The sequence below is a fragment of the Colius striatus genome, unplaced genomic scaffold, assembly GCF_028858725.1.
Source record: "Colius striatus isolate bColStr4 unplaced genomic scaffold, bColStr4.1.hap1 scaffold_43, whole genome shotgun sequence".
Lineage (NCBI taxonomy): Eukaryota > Metazoa > Chordata > Aves > Coliiformes > Coliidae > Colius > Colius striatus.
The window spans coordinates 170,208-192,731 of NW_026908524.1; the positions used below are offsets into that span (position 1 = coordinate 170,208).

Genomic DNA, 22,524 nt, shown 5'->3' on the forward strand with positions numbered 1-22,524 from the left:
TTGCATTCACCCCAGCGTGTGCTGCTGACATCACGCTGTCTCCTGCCATGTCCGTTAACCCCATTAGCATACCAACCGACACACGGCACTTGACTCTCAGCTGCAGAGCTCCTGGCGTCGTGACCTCCACACACTTGGACGGGGATCCTTAGCACCAAAGACAGCAGTTGCTCATCTCTGCCTGGCCAAGAAGGGAAGAAGTTCAGGAGGGTGAAGATGTGGCTTCAGAGACTTCTCAAGATCAACAAAGCAGCAGCAACACCTGCCTTTCCTCCTCCAGCAGCACCTGCCTTCCCGCCAGCTTTTCCCCCTGCACCAATGGCTTTTCCTGTACCACCAACGTTCACCTTTCCTCCTCCAGTACCTCCTGCCTTTCCTCCAGCAATGCCTGCAACAACGACTTGCCCCCCTGCACCGATGGCTGCCTTTCCCCTCCCTTTTCCTCCTACTGCACCATTTTTTCCTCCTCCCGCACCATTTTTTCCTTCTCCCGCAACTCTTCTTGCTCCTGCTGCAATGGCTTTTCCTCCAGCAGCTGACAGGGTGGAGCCAATGGAAGTGGATCCACCAAAGGATGAGGAGGAGCCCATGGAGGTGGATCCACCTCAGGATCGGGAAGAGCCCATGGAGGTCGATCCACCACAGTATGGGTCCCGGCACTACAAACGAATGCCAAGGCTCCTCTTTGCAACACCACGGAAATATTGATGTCAGAGTGCCACTCTAGTGTCAGAATCCATTGCAGCACAAGACCTTGGACCCTCCGCTTCGGGACCCTCTCTGCTTTACGACCCTCCCCACTTCCCGACTCCCCACTTCATGACTCTAAGGTAAACGACCCTCCCCACTTCCCCACTCTCCACTCCGGGACTCTAAGGTACATGACTCTCTCCACCACTCTCCGTTTCGCGACCCTCTTCACTATTTCAGCTTCATGACTGTCTCCACCACTCTCTCCACCACTCTCCGCTTCACGTCCCTCTCCATTTCACCACTCTGTGCTTCCCACCACCTGCACTTCACGACTCTCCAAGACTCTCTACACTTCACAAACTTCTCAACTTCACAACTCTCCACTTCACGACCCTCTCCACTTCCAAGACTCGATGCTTCCGACCCTCTCCACGACCCTCCACCACTCACCACTTCAGGACCTTCTCCACGATCCTTTCAGTTTCACGACCCTCTCTACTTCACGACTCTCTGCTTCTCGACACTCTATAGTTCACAAACATCTCAAGGTCACGACTCTCTGCTTCATGACCCTTTCCACTTCAAGACTCTGCACTTCGGGCACCCTCCACAACTCTGCGCTTCATGACTCACCGCTTCAAGACCCTCTCCAAGAGCCTTGCAGCTTTACAACTTTCTCCACTTCAAGACTGTCTCCACGACTCACGCTTAACGACCCTCTCCACTTCAAGACCCTCCAGTTCACGACCCCCTCCACGACCCTCTACACTTCACGACTCTCTCTACTATGTGACCCTCTCCACTTCAAGACTCCCCGCTTCAGGACTCCAGCTTCAGGACTCACCGCTTCAGGACTCCAGCTTCAGGACTCCAGATTCAGGACTCCAGATTCAGGACTCCCCGCTTCAGGACTCCAGCTTCAGGACTCCAGCTTCAGGACTCCAGCTTCAGGACTCCCTATTTCAGAACTCCAGCTTCAGGACTCCAGCTTCAGGACTCCCCGCTTCAGGACTCCCCGCTTCAGGACTCCCCGCTTCACAAGGCTCTCTATGTTCATGACACTCTCCACGTCCCTCTCCACTTCAAGACTCTCTCCGCATCGTGACCCTCTCCCCTCTCCGCTTTGCCACACTCTGGTACACGACCCTCTCCCCTTCGTGACCCTCCCTCCCGTGTTCCAATAAATTATACCTTTGTAGCTCTAATAAATGTGGTCATGAATGAACACGGTCTGGGTGGGGAAATCTCAACAACCAATACACCACCAACTGTGCCCCTGGCAACAGGCCCTGTAAAAAGCAAGGGCTGCTCCTTGGGGGTGACTCACTGTGAAGAGGCATCGAGACACCCGTCCGTAGATGGGACAAGGAGTGGGGAAAGGTGTGGCCTGCCAGGGGCCAGGGAAACTCATCTGCTGGAGGGAGCCCCTGTGTTGCCTGTACACCAACGCACACAGCCTGGGGAGTGAGCAGGGGGAACTAGAGATGTGGGTGCAGAGATAGGGCGCCCATGATCTCACGCCAGTGACACAGACGTGCTGGGCCAGCTCACGGGGCTGGAGCACAGCCAGCCATGGCTACGTGCTGTTTAGGAAACACAGGCAACTGGGCCGAGGGGCTGGAGTTGTTCTCTAGGTGAGAGAGCAGTTAGAGCACATTGAGCTCTGCCTGGGTGGGGATGAGGGCTGGGGTGAGTGCTTCTGGGTGAAAACAAAGGGGCAGGCTAGTGTGGGTGATCCTACTATGGCACTTTACTCTAGGCCACCTGAGCAGGAAGAAGAAGCGCATCGGGCCTTCGAAGAAACGGCTCAGAGCTGCCTCACAATCATCATCCCCGGTCCTCACGGGGACCTCAACACCCCTGATATTTGCTGGCAAAGCCACTCAGCCAAGCACACACAGGCCAGGAGCTTCCTGCACAGTGCTCGTGACAACCAACTCTCACAAGTGGTCAAGGAGCCAAGGAGAAGGGGAAAGCTCCCTTCCAACCCCTACCATTCTATCATTCTATGATTTAACCCTAAGGAAAAACTAGTTCACTGTCAGGGTGACGGAGCATGGGCACAGGCTGCCCAGGGAGGGTGGGGAGTAGCCTTCTCTGGGGGGCTTCCCAACACACCTGGACATGTTCCTGTGTGACCTGATCTAGGTGGACCTGCTTTGCCATGCGAGGTTGGACTAGATCATCTCTAAAGGTCCCTTCTTGTTGCACACACACAATTATTTTAGTGAACCACTTATCACCACCAGAAGTACTTGTTAAGCACCTAGTTACTAAGAGACCAATCAGTTAGCTCAGCACTTCAAATAACTCACACACCTATGGATTAAGTAAGTATTCCTTTGAATCACATAAGGATCAAACTGCAAGAGTTACATACCACACCTGATGGGGACGTGTTACCTTAGCCACAAGACCCTGGTCAACGTATTCCTTAGGTTACCTTGGCTGTTACCTTAACTACAAGACCCTGGTCAATGTATTCCTTAGGTTACTTTGGCTGTTACCTTAACTACAAGACCCTGGTCAATGTATTCCTTAGGTTACCTTGGCTGTTACCTTAGTTGTTACTAAAACAAAGGGACTGATATCTTTCTTTGACCAATCACTGTGGTTTTGGAAATTTTGTGTTTGTTGGGAACCAATCAAGGTGAAGGGCTAAACTGACAGATGGACATTTTATGCATGCTTGTGTTGGCAAATGTGATCCTTTTCTTTCAGCTCTGTAAAAACCCTGAAAATGGTAACTAACAAGGAAGCACCTATGGAGGAGCTATCCCTCGTGTCTTCCCAGCGCTGCATAATAAAGAAGTGCCTGCTTCTCTGCATTCCTGTGTAGGGAAGTTTTTCATGGATTGCGGATCCGTCAACAATCCAACCCCTACCATTCTATGATTCTAGGATTCTATTTGAAAACAAGGTTTTGCAACTGGTTGAATAACAAGACAAACAAACACAAACACACACAAGGAACAACATTAGCTAACGTCTTGGCTCTGTGTAGAGCTGGTTCTGGTCCCAGGGAAGGAGCTGTAATATTGGTCCTTATGGTAATGCTAAGTTGCTCAAAAATTTCCCTGTCTCTAAGTAAGACCCACCTCTGCGGCTGAGCCAATTGGGCACCCTCCACAACCCCTTTGTCAGACAAAGAAAGTAGAGGAAGCTTATTTTTCTGGGAAGTGGAAGGAGTTGCATGAGGGACAAGTGTCTACGCAGACCCCAAGGTAAGTGAGAAGAGGAAGTGAATGATGGAATATTTCAAGTGAACATTTGGTGACGAGCACAGCTGAGAACCTGAGCACGCACAGTTCTATCTCAACTCATCTCAAAAGATGGTTGAGGTTACCAACACCACCAGCTGAGTCTTAAGAGGGCAAAACCCAGTGGTTTTTCCCGAGTGGTTTGGCACATCTAGAACACCTTGAATTTCAATGTAAACACCTTGAAGGGAAATGTTTCTAAAGATGAAACTCACAGCAATGACATCCTGTGTCCAGTTCTGGGCTCCTCAGCTCTAGAGGGACAGAGAACTTCTGGAGACAGTCCCGCGCAGGGCCACCAAGAAGATCAGGGGACTGGAGCATCTCTCATACCAGGAAAGGCTGCGGGAACTGGGGCTGTTTAGTCTAGAAAAGAGAAGACTGAGTAGGGACCTTATTAACAGTTACAAATATCTCTCTGTCTGTATTACTCATTTCATTACAGGGTCCTTATATTATATGCTGGAATTCTAACAGACTCCGGGTTTATAACACAGACCTCAAGACTACATCAGACTACCAGGAAAACAGCCTTTGTCCCCGTCTTATTTCATACGCACAACAACGGTCTTCAGGGAAAACTACAGGGATAGGAGGAAGGAGACTTGAGGTCTCTTGCCAGCTGTCTCATCCACGCTCCTCCTCCCCTCCAGCAAGTCTCTTGACCTCTTTGTGCATTCCTTACTGGTCTGGAAACACAAGCAATAACACTAAGCTGTTGCACTGGACAAATGTTGTGAGCCAAGGAGGAGGGGTGTGCTGCTGCACCTTGTGCTGACCAAGAAAGAAGGGCTGCTTGGGGATGTGGAGGTTGGAGGCAGCCTTGGCTGCAGTGACCATGAAATGGTGCAGTTCCAGCTGCTATGGAGAAGCAGCAGGATGCCAAACTGGCTTGCAAGCCTGGGCTTCGGCCAGCTGACTTGGGCCTCTTCAAAGACCTGCTTGGACAAATCTCCTGGGATAACGAGGCCGCTTTCTCTTCTTTGGCCTGAAAATGGCACCAGGGAAACGGTACTTTCCTCCTTGCATTCTGCGTGCCCAGGCACAAGTGCTGGTGTATTTCCATGTGCTGATGTCATTTATACTGTCTCGTTTCAATTACACTCAACTACCACTGACAACACATCAAGATGTGTTTCATTTTTCTCAGTGATTTGGAGACTGTGATCCTGAGCTTCTGCTCCCCCTCCACTCTGCCCTCGTGAGACGACATCTGGAATAGTGTCCAGTTGTTAGCATTACTGTATATGGAAAGTTAGAAGTAGTTAGTCTAAGGTCTGTATCCAGGCCTAGTGAGCAGTGTGGGATGTTGATGTAACCTAGCAGTCTAGGGAACTAGTGGGGCATGCTGAGCTTGTGCATTCTTGCTTAAACAAAGCAAAGAGATTAGTGAAGAATGCTGAACCTGAACCTTGTTTTTCTCAAAGAAATCGTTATCTCGAATGTTTACCTGTTTGTTATCTATGGAAATTTCTGGCTGTGGATTCAGATAAGCATAGTCTCAAGTAACTACATGAAAGAGCACAACATAATCCTAAAGTCTAAGAAAACTGGTAAACATCACGGGCACCTGATGAAGTAATCATTTGTGGAAAGTATACAAACTCTAAAATTTTCTGTTAGTGGGGGCTCTGACTTTGGACACTAGTCCTCAGGTCCCCAGGGCCCTCAATAAAGCACCGCATGAAACGACCTCGGTTGTTTTGTGTTTTCCTTTGGGAACGGGCAGCACAGTTCTGGGCTCCTTAGTTCCAGAAGGACAGGGAGCTCCTGGAGACAGTTCAGCACAGGGCCACAGAGATGATGGAGTGGAGCATCTCCCTTGTGATGAAAGGCTGAGGGAGCTGGGGCTCTTGAGCTTGGAGGAGACTGAGCAGTGACCTCATTCATGTTGACAAAGCCATAAAGGCTGCGTGTGAGGAGCATAGAGCCAGGCTGTGCTCTAGGGCAAGGGGCAATGGGTACAAGCTGGAACGTAAGAGCTTCCAAAGAAACACACCTCTTCAGTGTTCAGGTGAGGCCGCACTGGCAGGGGCTGCCCAGATGGGCTGTGGACTCTCCTCTGGAAACATTCCAAACCCATCTGGATCCGTTCCTGTGTGACCTACTCTAGGTGGTCCTGCTCTGGCAGGGGGGTTGCACTGGATGAGCTTTCCAGGTCCCTTCCAACCCTTAAAATGACATGACTTACCTAGATCTTGTGAAATGTATTAATAGCCTTGTAAAAACTTGAAGCAAGGTACGTACAAAGAGTGTGATGGGGTAGCCAATGAACTGAGAGTGCTTCTTCACAATCTCCTTGATTCGCCGCTCTTCCAGGTATTCAGTCTGATCTTCCTTCAGATGCAGGATGACTTTTGTTCCAGGGCCCAAAGGTTCACCTAGAACGGTGTTGACGGCTTTAATTTGTGCAGCAGAAGCCTACACTTTGACTTTGGAATGAATACTAAAGCAGATTTTCTTTGACTAAGTCCTGCAGTATCTTTACTGGGAGAAGGGAAACTTCTGGGCACAGGAACAGCCTCACAGACACTTCCTCGGGCTGACCGTACCTAGAAGGTACTTCAGGCAAGTCTAAGAGATTTGAAACTCATTCATCTACTCACATGGTCTCTTTCAAGTTTCTGTAGATAAACTGTAGGAACCTACAGAAATATTGATATCTACAAGCTTTGAAAGCTTACTGTTCATTATGAAGCATTCCCTTTGGTACCAACAGCTACTCAAACAGGAATGGTATGAGAACAACTGGGCCTGGGCTTCACCTGACACATGACTAGTCCCAATTCCTTTCATTTTCAATGAATACATTAGGTATCCCAGTACCAAAAACCTTCTAGAAAGCATACTTGAGTAGAGACATTTCATACTCACCATTATCAAGTCTGACAGTGAAAGATCCTCCAGCTGACCACTCCCAAGCGTCCTGCTCATCATCATTGTGCTTGGTGATCACTGGCACTTTTTCTGCAACCAAGTAGGCCGAGTAGAAAGCAACACCAAACCGCCCAATCATGGACATATCAGCTCCTGCCTGCAGTGCTTCCATGAAAGCCTTAGCACCACCTTTGGCAATAGTACCAAGGTTGTTGACCAGGTCAGCTTTGCTCATCCCTATGCCTGTATCCACAGTGGGCGATCGTGCTTGTTTGGAACCAAGTCAATTTTCAGGTCTTTTCCAGAATCCCGCTTGCTTGGGTCTGTCAAGCTCTCGTACCTTATCTTGTCCAGAGCCTTTAAAAGAAGACGCAGGCTTTAGCATTGCCTGGTTTTTAACATTATAGCAGCTTTATTGACATGAATGAGGGCAGACTTTAAAGGACTTACCTCTGATCAGTTGGAAATCAGCTCCCTCAGAAAGATTTCCTTATTGGAACAGAAAGTGTTGATCATCAGAGACATCAACTGAGCAATCTCTGCCTGGAAGGCAAAGGTCTCCACCTCCTCCTCCATTGGTTGATCTTGAGTCTGCACAGCTTCCGCCATCTGCAACAAGAGAAGGAGTTCAAATCCCACCTCCAGCAGCTCTGGGCACATTATCTTCTTGCAGGCAGCAACAATGGCCTTACCAGATAAAGGTATTTAACTATGTGCCTGACTACACACAGGATCCTCTTTCTCCAGATGAGAGGACACAAGGATATCTTTGCTTTAGAATTAAAGCAAAACCAGGATTGATTTTTAGATATCAACCCACTCCTCTCCACCCTTCAGATGCTTCATGCAGAGCAACGTTGGAGACGTGAAGCGAGATCAGGAAGCAACAGGTTTTGCTGCCTTCCAAAGACACCTTGCAACTGTTTGCGCATGACGGGCACCTTATGCCTTGGCAATAAACGTGAAAGCCTTTGCTGGACAGAAAGACGTAGCCTTCCTTGGCAGCAGCAGCTTGCCTGTTCTTCCCAGTCACTCTCTGCGGGGGACTCTTTTCAGTCTTGCTACAGCACAAACACTGATGCTTTCTGATAGTGCCAGAGGATCAGAACTACCTTGCTCCTGCCTGAAAAATGCCAGCCTGCTCCCAGTCTGCAGAGCCAACAGGATGCAGCCAATGGAAGGCAGGAGCCTTGAACTCACAACATCCTGATGCTGACAGACAAGCAGCCAAAGCTCCCTGCACTAAGTGCCAAAGGAGAGAAGGCAACCAACGGCACGGCTTCACATCCATGAGATCCAGTGCAGCTTAGAAGGCACTTCTGGGGCTTGACAAGCCCACTCGGAAGGGCTCTGGCCCAAAGTCAGGAAAGTAGGGCTGCAAAGCACCACTTGGACAAGAAGCATCAGCCCACTGGCACTTCTCAGCAGCCAAGAAAGGCATATTTTGGAGCACTGTGGAGGCCACCCACTCGGCAATCCCATCCAAGCCCTCTCTACAAGATCAAGGTGCCTAAGTCACAAATCCAGTTCAAGGGTAGCTTTGAAAGCCGCAGCAGCCTTGCCTTGTGACGTGCTGTGTTTCTCCTACTTAACACCCAGAAACCACAGGTCAGACCCAATCCCTGCTACGGCCCTCCTTTAGCAATGGACACAGAGGGGACACTCCCAGGAAGGGGCCCTCTGCCCCTCCACAGCCCTCCTCTTCCTCCCACACCACGCTACCTTTCATCAAATCATAGCATTAGTTTGCTTGGAAAAGGCCTTGACCATCATCTAGTCCTAAGCTCACGCTGCCAAGCCAACACACACACGAGCCAATCACAGTCGGCCGCGTGGACATTTGCATTCACCCCAGCGTGTGCTGCTGACATCACGCTGTCTCCTGCCATGTCCGTTAACCCCATTAGCATACCAACCGACACACGGCACTTGACTCTCAGCTGCAGAGCTCCTGGCGTCGTGACCTCCGCACACTTGGACGGGGATCCTTAGCACCAAAGACAGCAGTTGCTCATCTCTGCCTGGCCAAGAAGGGAAGAAGTTCAGGAGGGTGAAGATGTGGCTTCAGAGACTTCTCAAGATCAACAAAGCAGCAGCAACACCTGCCTTTCCTCCTCCAGCAGCACCTGCCTTTCCGCCAGCTTTTCCCCCTGCACCAATGCCTTTTCCTGTACCACCAATGTTCACCTTTCCTCCTCCAGCAGCACCTGCCTTTCCGCCAGCTTTTCCCCCTGCACCAATGGCTTTTCCTGTACCATCAACGTTCACCTTTCCTCCTCCAGCACCTCCTGCCTTTCCTCCAGCAATGCCTGCAACAACGACTTGCCCCCCTGCACCGATGGCTGCCTTTCCCCTCCCTTTTCCTCCTACTGCACCATTTTTTCCTCCTCCCGCAACTCTTCTTGCTCCTGCTGCAATGGCTTTTCCTCCAGCAGCTGACAGGGTGGAGCCAATGGAAGTGGATCCACCAAAGGATGAGGAGGAGCCCATGGAGGTGGATCCACCTCAGGATCGGGAAGAGCCCATGGAGGTCGATCCACCACAGTATGGGTCCCGGCACTACAAACGAATGCCAAGGCTCCTCTTTGCAACACCACGGAAATATTGATGTCAGAGTGCCACTCTAGTGTCAGAATCCATTGCAGCACAAGACCTTGGACCCTCCGCTTCGGGACCCTCTCTGCTTTACGACCCTCCCCACTTCCCGACTCCCCACTTCATGACTCTAAGGTAAACGACCCTCCCCACTTCCCCACTCTCCACTCCGGGACTCTAAGGTACATGACTCTCTCCACCACTCTCCGTTTCGCGACCCTCTTCACTATTTCAGCTTCATGACTGTCTCCACCACTCTCTCCACCACTCTCCGCTTCGCGTCCCTCTCCACTTCACCACTCTGTGCTTCCCACCACCTGCACTTTACGACTCTCCAAGACTCTCTACACTTCACAAACTTCTCAACTTCACAACTCTCCACTACACGACCCTCTCCACTTCCAAGACTCGATGCTTCCGACCCTCTCCACGACCCTCCATCACTCACCACTTCAGGACCTTCTCCACTATCCTTTCAGTTTCACGACCCTCTCTACTTCACGACTCTCTGCTTCTCGACACTCTATAGTTCACAAACATCTCAAGGTCACGACTCTCTGCTTCATGACCCTTTCCACTTCAAGACTCTGCACTTCGGGCACCCTCCACAACTCTGCGCTTCATGACTCACCGCTTCAAGACCCTCTCCAAGAGCCTTGCAGCTTTACAACTTTCTCCACTTCAAGACTGTCTCCACGACTCACGCTTAACGACCCTCTCCACTTCAAGACCCTCCAGTTCACGACCCCCTCCACGACCCTCTACACTTCACGACTCTCTCTACTATGTGACCCTCTCCACTTCAAGGCTCCCCGCTTCAGGACTCCAGCTTCAGGACTCACCGCTTCAGGACTCTGCGCATCAGGACTCCAGATTCAGGACTCCCTATTTCAGGACTCCCCGCTTCAGGACTCCAGCTTCAGGACTCCCTATTTCAGGACTCCCCGCTTCAGGACTCCCTATTTCAGGACTCCAGCTTCAGGACTCATCGCTTCAGGACTCCAGCTTCAGGACTCCCTATTTCAGGACTCCAGCTTCAGGACTCACCGCTTCAGGACTCCAGCTTCAAGACTCCAGCTTCAAGACTCCCCGCTTCAGGACTCCCCGCTTCAGGACTCCAGCTTCAAGACTCCCCGCTTCAGGACTCCAGCTTCAGGACTCCAGATTCAGGACTCCCCGCTTCAGGACTCCAGCTTCAGGACTCCCCGCTTCACAAGGCTCTCTATGTTCATGACACTCTCCACGTCCCTCTCCACTTCAAGACTCTCTCCGCATCGCGACCCTCTCCCCTCTCCGCTTTGCCACTCTCTGGTACACGACCCTCTCCCCTTCGTGACCCTCCCTCCCGTGTTCCAATAAATTATACCTTTGTAGCTCTAATAAATGTGGTCATGAATGAACACGGTCTGGGTGGGGAAATCTCAACAACCAATACACCACCAACTGTGCCCCTGGCAACAGGCCCTGTAAAAAGCAAGGGCTGCTCCTTGGGGGTGACTCACTGTGAAGAGGCATCGAGACACCCGTCCGTAGATGGGACAAGGAGTGGGGAAAGGTGTGGCCTGCCAGGGGCCAGGGAAACCCATCTGCTGGAGGGAGCCCCTGTGTTGCCTGTACACCAACGCACACAGCCTGGGGAGTGAGCAGGGGGAACTAGAGATGTGGGTGCAGAGACAGGGCGCCCATGATCTCACGCCAGTGACACGGACGTGCTGGGCCAGCACCCAGAGCCCACCCCCAGCACCCAAACCCCCTCCCCAGCACCCTGTCCCCCCCAACCCCCTCCCAGCACCCAGACCCCCTGAGCCCACCCCCAGCACCCAAACCCCCAACACATAACCCTCTTCCCCGGCATCCCAAGCCCTCCCAACCCCCTCCCCAGCACCCTGATCTCTCCCAACCCCCTCCCCAGCACCCTGAGCCCACCTCCAACACCTAAACCCACTCCCCAGCACCCAAACTCCCTCCCCAATCCCCTCCCCAGCACCCTGAGCCCACCTCCAGCACCCAAACTCCCTCCTCAGCATCCAAACCCCCACCCCAACCCCCTCCCCAGCCCCCCAACCCCCTCCCATTCCCGTTTACTGTGTGTGGGGGTCCCCCATAACTCCCCTCTCTCCTCTCTCTCTCCTCCCCCTTCCCCAGACGACTTCGAGTTCCTGTGCAAAGTTCTGCGCCCCCCGGGCTACGCCGTGCCCCCCTTCGAGCACCCCCCCCCTTATGCCCCCCCCACCCCCACCTTACAGTCCCGACTATTTCGGGGGGGTCCCACCTCGCCCCCTCCACTCTGCCCCCCCCTTCCGAATACGACCCTTACTTCTTCGGGGCGGGGCTTGGCGGCATCGGCGCTCACGATCCTCTTTACATCCCCTCCCCTCGGTACGAGGGGGATGATTTTGAGGCCCCCCCTTTACCTTTCATCCCTCACCGACCTCGGGGACTCCGTTATGAACCCCCCGACCCCCACCCTGACCCCACCCCGACCCCCACGCCTGGTCCTACCAAGCCCACGGAGCCTTGGTGGAGGAGGAAGAGGAGAAGGAAGAGGAGGAGGGTGAGTTTGGGGAGTGGGTGGGGTGGAGGGGAGGTGGATTTTGGGGTGCTGACCCCCAGCCTGACCCCCCCAGGCCCAGGGGAGGAGTGTGGGGTGCTCACTGGGTGCCACCACGGGCGCTGCGTCCGGCTCCCCGACGGCTTCACCTGCAGCTGCGACCCCGGCTACCGGCTGGACCCGGCGCAGCTCGACTGTGTCGGTGAGACACCCCCACACCAGCCTGAGCCCCCCAAAACACAGACACCCCCACACCAGCCTGAGCGCCTCAAAACACAGACACCCCCACACCAGCCTGAGCCCCCCAAAACACACTGTCCCCCAAAACCAGCCTGAGCCCCCCAAAACACAGACACCCCCACACCAGCCTGAGCCTCCCAAAACACACACTCCCATACCACTCTGAGCCCCCCAAAACACACTGTCCCCCAAACCAGCCTGAGCCCCCCAAAACCAGCCTGAGCCCTCCAAAACACAGACACCCCCAAACCAGCCTGAGCCCCCCAAACAAGCCTGAGCCCTCCAAAACACAGACACTGCCACACCAGCCTGAGCCCCCCAAAACACACTATCCCCCAAAACCAGCCTGAGTCCCCCAAAACACAGACACCCCCACACCAGCCTGAGCCCCTCAAAACACACTGTCCCCCAAAACCAGCCTGAGCCCCCCAAAACACAGACACCCCCACACCAGCCTGAGCCCCCCAAACAAGCCTGAGCCCCCCAAAACAAAGATACCCCCACACCAGCCTGAGGCCCCCAAAACCAGTCTGAGCCCCCCAAACCAGCCTGAGCTCCCCCAAACCACAAACACCCCCACACCAGCCTGAGTCCCCCAAAACACACTGAGCCCCCCAGACCAGACTGAGCCCCCCAAAACCAACCTGAGCCCCCAAACCAGACTGAGCCCCCCAAAACACACTGACACCCCCAAATCAGACTGAGCCCTCAAACCAGCCTGAGTCTCCAAACTAGCCTGAGCCCCCCAAAACACACTGAGCCCTCAAACCAGACTGAGCCCCTCAAAACACACTGAGCCCCCAAACCAGCCTGAGCCCCCCAAAACACAGACACCCCCACACCAGATTGAGCCCCCAAAACATAGACACCCCCACACCAGCCTGAGCCCCCCAAAACTAGCCTGAGCCCTCCAAAACACAGACACCCCCAAACCAGCCTGAACCCCCCAAACCAGCCTGAGCCCCCCAAAACACAGACACCCCCACACCAGATTGAGCCCCCCAAAACAGACACCTCCACACCAGCCTGAGCCCCCAAACCAGCCTGACTCCCTCAGATCAGCCTGAGCCCCCTTTCAGTCTGACCCCCCCCAACCAGACTGACCCCTCCCCCAGCACCCTGACCACCCCCCAACACCAGGAGCCCCCTTTCAAGACTGAGCCCGCCCCAGCACCCAACCCCCTCCCAAATTTCCTCCTCCGCACCCAAATTCCCTCCCTATCCCCCTCCCCAGCACCCTGAGCCCTCCCCCAGCACCCAAATCCCTTCCCCAAGCACCCAAACCCCCTCCCTCAGCACCCAGAGCCCTCCCCAGCACCCAGCCCCTCTCCAAAACTCCTTCCCCAGCACCCAAACCCCCTCCCCAGCACCCAAACCCCCTCCCGAACTCCTTCCCCAGCACACAAAGCCCCTCCCTATCCCCCTCCCCAGCACCCTGAGCCCAACCCAGCACCCAAACCCCCTCATTCAGCACCCAAACCCCCTCCCCAGCACCCTGATCCCCTCCCCAGCACTCGGGTCCCCTTCCCCAGCACCCAGAGTCCTCCCCAGCACTCAAACCCCCTCCCTCAGCACCCAGGCCCCCTCCCAAACCCCCTCCCTCAGCACCCAAACCCCCTCCCTATCCCCCTCCCCAGCACCCAAATCCCCTCCCGAGCACCCAAATCCCCTCCCCAGCACCCAAATCCCCTCCCTAGCTCCCAGGGCCCTCCTCAGCACCCAAACCCCCTCCCTCAGCACCCAAACCCCCTCCAAAACTCCTTCCCCAGCACCCAAACTCCTTCCCCAGCACCTAAACCCCCTCCCCAGCACCCAGCCCACCCCAGCACCCAGCCCCCCTCCAAAACTCCTTCCTCAGCACCCAAACCCCCTCCCCAGCACCCTGAGCCCTCCCCATCCCCCATCCCATCCCCCCCCAATACCCCATTAACCCCTTCTGTGCCGCCGCCCTCCCCAGACGTGGACGAGTGTTCGGGCCCCCCCCGCTGCCAGCCCGGCCGCTGCCTCGACACCGCGGGCTCGTTCCGCTGCCTGTGCCCCCCCGGCCTGGCCCCGCCGCTGCCTCCCCCGCGCCTGAGCCGCCCCCCGCCGTATTCATTGTGTAGATCAAGAGATTTAAGGCGGGGGGGGGCGGCATTGTGGCCCTCGGGATGATGGCGGGGGGGGGGGGGCACCTATGTGTGTGTCCCCCCTTGGCACCCGCTGTGCTCCCCCCTCTCAGTGTTGGGGGGTCGCGGGGGGAGGTTTGGGGGACCCCCCACCCCAACACACACTGTTACAGAATAAAGGTTTTGTATAAAATGAGGGGGGTTTGTTTCGCACCCCCCCCGTGAGAAATGGACGGGCCGAGGGGAGGGGCGGGGCGGGGCCTGGCGCTGAGGGGAAAAGGGGCGGCTTTGGATCTAAAGGCGGGAAAAAGGGGGTTTTGAGGGGAAAAAGGGGTTTTGGGGTCTTAAGGGATAAAAGAGGGGTTTTGAGAGGAAAAGGGGGGGTTTGAGGGGAAAAATGGAGGCTTTGAGGGGAAAATGGGAGGTTTTGGGGTCTAAAGGGATAAAAGAGGGGTTTTGAGGGGAAAAAGGGGGGTTTTGGGGTCTTAAGGGATAAAAGGGGGGGTTGAGTCGAAAAGGGGGGTTTTGAGGGGATAAAGGGGGTGTTTGAGGGTCTTGAGGGGCAAAAGTGGGGTATTGAGGGGAAAAAGGGGGGTTTGGGGGGAGTTTTGAGCCAAAACGTGAGGTTTGGTGAAGTTTTGAGGCAAAAGTGGGAGTTTAGAGGAGTTTTGAGGGGAAAAGGGGAGTTTTGGTGGAGTTTTGAGAGAAAAAGTTGAGTTTGAGGGAAAAAGGGCTGGGGTGAGGGGAAAAACGAAGGATTTGAGGGGAAAAAGGGTTTTGAGGGGAAAAAGGGGAGATTTTGTGGTCTTAAGGGATAAAAGGAGACTTTTGGGGGAAAAAGGGAGAGTTGTGGAGTCTTAAAGGATAAAAGGGGGGTTTTGAGGGGAAAGGGGGGGAGATTGGGGATCTTAAGGGATAAAAGGTGGTTTTGAGGGGAAAAAGGAAGGTTTGCGGTCTTAGGGGATAAAAGGCAAGATTTGAGGGCAAAACAGGGGGAGTTTTAGGATCTTAAGGGATAAAAAGTGGTTTTGAGGTGAAAAAAGGGAGGTTTGGGGATCTTAAGGGATAAAAGAGAGGTTTTGAAGGGAAAAAGGGGGCATTGAGGGGAAAAACGGAGATTTTGAGGGGATAAAGGGGGGTTTGGGGGTCTTAAGGAATAAAAGGGGGGTTTAGAGGGGAAAAGGGGGAAGTTTTGGGGTCTTAAGGGTTAAAAGAGGAGTTTTTGAGAGGAAAAAGGGGGTTTTAGGAGGAAAAAGGGAGGTTTTGAGGAGAAAAAGGAGAGATTTGGGGATCTTAAGGGATGAAAGGGGTCCTTCGAGGGCAAAAAGGGGGTTTTGAGGAGAAAATGGGGAGTTTTTGTGGTCTTAAGGGATAAAAGAGGGGTTTTGAGGGGAAAATGGGTGTTTGATGGGAAAAAATGCGGTTTTGAGGGGAAAATGGGAGGTTTTGGGGTCTTAAGGGTTAAAAGAGGGGTTTTTGAGGGGAAAAGGGGGGGTTGAGGGGAAAAACGGAGGTTTTGAGGGGAAAGAGGGGAGGTTTTGGGGTCTTAAGGGATAAAAGGGGGGTTTTGAGGGGAGAAGGTGGAGTTCAGTGGAGCTTTGAGGAGAAAAGGTGTGTTTTAGTGGGAAAAAGTTGGGTTTTGAAGGGGTTTTGAGGGAAAAAGTGGTAGTAGAGATTTGAGGGGAAAAGGGGGTTTTTGATGGAGTTGTGGTGCAATTTTGAAGGCAAATTGAGATTCTGGCAGAGTTTGGAGGGAAAAACTGGGGGTTTGGGGGGCTTTCAGAGTAAAAAAGTGGGATTTTGATGGAGTTTTGAGGAAAAAAGGGGTTTCAGTGGAGTTTTGAGGAAAAAGTGGGGTTTTTGTGGTGTTTTGGAGGGAAAAAGTCATATCTTGAAGGAGTTTTGAGGGAAAAAGTAGGATTTTGGTGGAGTATTGTGGGAAAAAAAAAGGATTTCTTGGAATTTAGAGGAAAAAGTGTTTGTTAGAGTTTTGAGGGGAAAAGTGGGGCTTTGGGGGTTTTGTGGGGAAAAAGTGGGGTTTTTAAGAAGTTTTGAGGAGAAAGTGGGAGTTTAGTGGAGATTTGAGGGGAAAAGTGGGGTTTTCAAGGAGTTTTGAGGAGAAAGTGGGAGTTTAGTGGAGAATTGAGGGGAAAAGGGGGTTTTGGTGGAGTTTTGAGGAGAAAGTGGGAGTTTAGTGGAGAATTGAGGGGAAAAAGTGGGTTTTTGGTGGAGTTTTGAGGGAGAAAGTGGGAGTTTAGTAGAGATTTGAGGGCAAAGTGGAGTTATTGGTGGAGTTTTGAGGGGAATAAGTGCAGTTTGGATGGGAGTTGAGGCTGGAGCTGAGGCAGAACCATTTCCCTGAGAGGGGTGTGAGCCCCTGTGCCAGGCTGCCCAGGGAGCTGGGGTAGTGCCCAGCCCTGGAGGGACCCCAAAGCCGTGGGGCTGAGGTGCTGAGGCCGTGGGTCAGTGCTGGGCTGGGCAGGGTGTGGGGAGCGCTGGGACTGCAGCAGCTTCAGGGGCTTTAACCACCAAACAATTCCTGATTCTGAGGGGAAAAGTGGCGTTTGGGTGAGGTTTTGAGGGGAAAAGTGGGGTTCAGGTGGGTTTTTGAGGGGAAAGGTGTCTTTTGCTGGAGTGTTGTGGGACAAGATGTGGAGTCTGGCTGGCTGTGAGGGACTTTGCTCGTCCCTTTGGCTGCGGGAGGGGTGTCAGTCGCATGCAGGACGGCTGCTCTGCCAGAAGGAGGGGCTCGGAGACAAGAAATCAGCGGCAGAGCCTGAGCGGCAGAGGAACGCCGGCAGTCGCAGCTTTCCTTCCCCTCCAGAGAGATGCCAGGGGACCCTTTCAGCCAGCCAAGCTCTGCCTCACTTCCCTCTTTTGCGGTGTGAGGTGTCCCTCATGGTGCACAGCGAGTCTGCTCAGCCCACCCTGCAAACGCCAGGACGCTGAGGGATAGAAGGAAGCCCTCAGCCCCGGGTGTCCTACCCTTGTAGAGAGGTCCTAGGATCCATGTCAGCCAGCCAAGTTCCACCCTCCCAGCCCTTGCTGCCTGACAGGCTGCTCTGAGACCTTCCTGAAGGGCTGGGGGCTTTCTCCTGTCCCTCCGTGTCCATCGCGTCTTTGTTACAGCCTGGCTCGGGCAGCGCCGAGCCCAGAGGCAGAGCTGCTGTCCTGGCAGCGGCTGCCCACAGGGGAGCCAGAGCCCCGCACAGCCAATGGCAGCCCAGGACGCGGGCACAGCCGTGATTGACGTGTGCGCCGCGGCCAATCGGAGGCGGCGGTGCCTCAGGGAGGGCGGGCCCAGCCACAGCTGTGGCAGCCCCGCAGCCAATCAGAGACACCATCGCCTCAGGGAGGGCGGGCCCAGCCCAGGAGAGAGTGACAGCTCCTCAGCCAATCAGAGAAAACGCTGCCTCAGGGAGGGCGGGCCCAGCCAGGGCAGTGACAGCCCCGCAGCCAATCAGAGGCGGGCTCGCCTCAGGGCACAGAGGGAAGGTGAGGCCAGGGAGCCCAACATGGCAACAGGGGAAGGAAGGAGAGGAAGGAGGAGAGGTCACTGGTGAGGGATCAGACTGAGGCGTCCTGCAGAGCCGGCCTCTGCAGCACCCTCCCCGCTGCTCTCCCCACTGTTCTGTAACAGCCAGTGTGTGTCTGTGGGAAATGATTTGTGCCCAGTGTGTGAACATAAAAGGTTTGAAGCCCCTCTGGTGTGATGTGTGTGAGGGAATCAGTGTCCAGGGTGTTTGAAGCCCCTCTGGTGTGATGTGTGTGAGGGAATCAGTGTCCAGGGTATTTGAAGCCCCTCTGGTGTGATGTGTGTGAGGAAATCAGTGTTCAGGGTCAGGAAAAATGTGGGTAATGTGTGTCAACATTCTCCAATATTTGTTCAAGGTCAAAGCTTGAGTTGATGGTGACATGCCATTGAGAGTTGTTCAGTCCAGAGAGAAGAGATTTGGCAGGAATGTGCCATAAACCCTATAGCCTGAACAAATCAGCCTGGCCTCAAGTTAGCTTGAATTGGGGTGATCCTAAAGAGACAGACAGAATTGGTCAAAGGATGGTTAGAAACTGATAGAAGAGATGGAAGTTGTCAAAGAGAGCGGGCTGGGGGTGCGGGGCACGGGGAGACACCCGCGAGTTGCCGCTGCCGGCTGACAGCCCGTCCCTTGCGCAGGGCTGTTGGTGGCGCGCAGGCGGGGAGGAGAGGGAGGAGTAGAGAGAGGAGAAGCCCATGATGCCGCTGGCTGCCCTTGCCGCCAGGGCACGTTGCTGGCTCACGGAAACTTTGGTGTCCACCACAACCCCGAGGTGTTTCTCTGCAGAGCTGTTTCCAGCTGGGTGAGCATGGACTGTCCTGGTGCTTAGGGCTGTTCTGCTCCCGGTGCAGCAATGTGTCCTAAGTGCTTGTTGAGCTCTGTGAGGCTGCTGGCAGCCCACTGCTGCAGCCGGCTGAGGTGCCTCAGGCTATCAGCAGCACAACCCTGCGCTGGATCAGCCGCTCGTTGCAGAGCGCTGTCAGCCGCACATGTGCTGAAGGCAAATGCTGTCCGTTCCCGCACGTCTCCCCCCGCCACATCTCTGCCGCGGCTCTTAGCGCCGATGGAACGGAGCAGCCTTTTGATGCCGTCGGGTCATCTGCGGCACCGTCCCCTCGTTTCCTGCAGCTCTGAAGCTCGCCAGCACCGTTCGGCAGGGGCTGAGCGTGTGCGCAGGAGCGCTGGGGCCGAGCAGGGGGCCAGCCCGCGCCGGTGCTGTGGCGCCGCCCCTTCTCCTGCGCGGAGGGGCCCTGTCGCCAGGGGGCCGGGCCGGGGCGGCCGTGCGGGCTTCGGGCAGAGGCGCGGGCGCTGTGGCGGCGAGGGGCCGAGGCGACGGGGCGGGCAGCGGCGGGCCCGAGCTCGGCTCCGCTCGGCTCGTGTGCGGCCCCGCCGGGCCCTTGTTCCGCCGATGGCGGCCGGGCCGGGGCCGTGGCTGCTGGGCTCGGGCTTGGCCTTGGGGCCGGCAGGTGAGAGGCGGCGGGCGGGGAGGGCGGCGAGCCCGGGGCGGGGGCAGCGGCAGCGGGAGGGAGGGGGACAGGGAGGGGGAGAACAGGGAGAGGGACGGGTGGAGAGAGAAGGAGAAGCCGGGAGAGGGCGAGGGAAAGTGAGAAGGAGAGAGGGAAGAGCAGGGTTCGGGAGGGTTCGGGTGCGGGGCTTGCCCCGCTGTTGCGGCTGTGTCCGGGCCGGGCGGGGGGCGCTGGGGCGGCGGGTGCCCGTCCTCGGGCCGTGGGCGCGCCGTGCCCGGTGCCCGCGCTCTCCGTCCGTCCGTCCGTCCGCAGGCGTGTGGGCGCAGCTGAGGCTGGTGGAGGCCGGCGGAGGGCAGCGAGCGCCCGGGGACTCCGTGCTCCTCTTCTGCCGCGGACACGGCTTCGACTTCGGGACATACGCAATAAGATGGTACCGTCAGGCACCCGGAGGCAGGCTGGAGTGGGTGTCCTTTATCTCCCCTAGTTCATCACTGATTCAACGTGCACCGGCAGTGAATGGTCGAGCCTCTGTGTCCCGGGACAATTCCCGGTTTAGGACAGCTCTGTCTCTAAGTGCCCCGAGCCCACAGGACTCTGCCCGCTACTTCTGTGCTGTTCGCACACACAGGGACGGGAAATGTAAATGAGTTTTAGCAGAAACCTCCTGGCACTGCCCCAACTCTGGGCCTCAAAACTGGGGACTATTCCCACACTTTTTCAGTGCTGCTCCCCGGAGAGTTGTGTAGTTACAGCATCAGTTTTCCAGTGTTGATTCTGAAAGGGTCATTTCAGTTGGTTTTGTCCCTTTCTGTCCTGACCCTTCTGATTGCCATCTCCCCATGTCTCAGGCTGATCCTTACCCCTGTCACACTCCATAACCTTTTGGCCTTTGTAAACAGTTTTTGCTGTTAGCTTTGGTTCCCACCCAGCCATGGCCCAGCTGGTGGGGTCTGTAAATAGCCTTGCTGTGGTTTTGGGCATGGCTCAGGCTCACTCAGTCTAGCCCACAACTTAGCTGCCTGAGGACTGGGTAGAGAAAATGAGGGAAATACAGTGTCATTTGGAAGCTTTGGAGCAGAATAGGGAATTTGTGCTTTTTTTTTCCCAGATCTGAGACTGTAACAGGAGCAAGGGACAGCTTGAGAGCTGTGGGGCCATCTTCAGAATCCCAGCAGCAACGGCGTGCAGTGCTGCTCCAGAGAAAACTTGGGGTGGCCCTACAGCACATCTCTTTTTGCCCAGAGAGGTTTTGCTGCCAGGTGAGTTGTGGTAGTTTAGACCAGTGTCCACCAAGTCATTAAATCACTCCCCCTCCTAAATGGGACAGGAAAGAGAGAGAAATAGAACAAACCACTTGTGAGTTAAGGACAGAGAGCTCACTCAGCAGTGAGCGTCACGGGCAAAACAGACTCAACTTGGGGAGAAAAAGGTTTGATTATTACAAAAGAGGAGCAAGGAGATGAGAAATAAAACCGTCTGAAAAACACCTTCCCCCACCCCTCCTCTGGCCAGGACTCCCCTTCCTTCCCCCCAGCAGCGCAGACCATGGGGCTTGTGGTCAGTTCATCACAGATGGACTTTGCCGCTGCTGCTGCTCAGGGAGAGGCCTCCTCACACTTCCCACTGCTGCACTGTGGGGTCCCTCCCACGGGAGACAGTCCCTCACCAACTGCTGCAGCGTGGCTCCTTCCCACGGGCTGCAGCTCCTCACCGACTGCTCCAGCCTGGGGCCTGCCATGGGGGCAGCTCCTCACACCCTGCCCCAGCGGGGGTCACCCACCGCCACAACAGTCCCACGGGGACACACTGCTCCAGCCCGGGGCCCTCCCAGGCTCACAAGCGCTGACACAAACCTGCTCTGCACGGGCACCTCCCCACAGGCTCCCAGCTGCTGCCAGGAGCTCGCTCCACGATGAGCTTCCAGCACAGTCACAGCCTCCTGCAGGCATCCACCCGCTGCGGCCTGGGCTCCTCCACGGGCTGCCAGTGGGTCTCTGCTCCCTGAGGACCTCATGGACTGCAGGGGCACAGCTGCCTCACCATGGTCCTCACCACATATCACAGAGGAGTCTTTCTTCCAGTGCCCAAGCACCCTCCTCCCCCTCCTTCTCCACTGACCTTGGGGTCTGCCCAGATGTTTTCACATTCTCCCTCCCTGTGGCTGCTGCAGTTTTGCAACTGACCAACAACCTCCCTTCTCAAATCTGTTCTTCACAGAGGCGTTACCTCCATCACTGGTTCTGCTGGCCACACTATTTCTGACCCAAGCCTGGAATCTATTGGCGTTTTTGGGCACCTGGGCACACCGCTGGCTCATGTTCAGCTGCTGCCAATTAACACTCCTGTCTTTTCCCTCTGAGCAGCTTTCCAGCCTCTCTGTCCCAGCCTGTAGCACTGCCTGGGGTGAGTACAGTGACCAAAGCTGAGGCAGGGAAGATGTGGGCAGAGCTGATCTGCGGGCAGAGAGGCAAGAGCGAGCGGCTCTGGCCACGTGTGCTGCCGTGTGTGTGCTGATGTTCCCCATCACAGGTAAGTGAAAGGGTTGATGTTTCCTGGGAACTGAGCTTGCCCCTGTGCTCTGCAGGGCTCTGTGGAGCTGTGCTGGCTGCTGCAGCCTGACCTGCCCCTGGCTCCCTTCCTGCCATCCCTGCAGGGCACAGCAGTGTTGGACATCTGACCAGCCTCTGCAGAGGTGGGATGGGGATGCACCAACCTGCTGCTCACTCATCTTGTGGGCTGGTGGTGTAACTGGGGCTGGAAACTGCTCATGGGGCACTGCAGCCCATCTTAAAAAAAACAGGTTTCAGGAGGGCAGTGTAGTTGTTCCCTGCTTGCCTGTGAGAGGTCCTTGTCCCTGCTGTGCTCATTCAGAGCCATTCCAGGGGCAGGAGAGTGGATTCCTCACCATCCCAGCTTGGGAAAGAAAGGGCTTTGTCCTTCAGATGCACTTACTGTTTTGAATGGGAAAATCAGAAAAAGCTCCTGTCTGACACAGAAGAGGGGAAGGTGTTGCCTCCTTCCTGGTGCCAGCTCTATTTCTCTGCTAAACTTTTTCTGCTGAGTTCACAGAGAACCATTTAGTTCTCCTACCAGTCCAGTGTCTGATGCTACACCAGCATCACTCCAGTCTTTGCTCCTTGGAGTGATCACAGTTTATTGCTCCTCACTGAAGCAGACAGACACTGGCCAGGTGGCCTC

The 22,524-nt window shown here is 55.1% G+C and overlaps 1 gene segment (V, D, J or C); it reads left to right on the forward strand.

Moving 5' to 3' along the window:
* The first annotated feature begins 19,268 nt into the window (after positions 1–19,268).
* LOC133629400 (Ig heavy chain V region C3-like) lies at positions 19,269–19,973 on the forward strand. The segment is given in 2 exon segments: positions 19,269–19,326; positions 19,639–19,973. Coding segments are annotated over 2 exon segments (393 nt in total).
* The last annotated feature ends 2,551 nt before the right edge of the window (positions 19,974–22,524 follow it).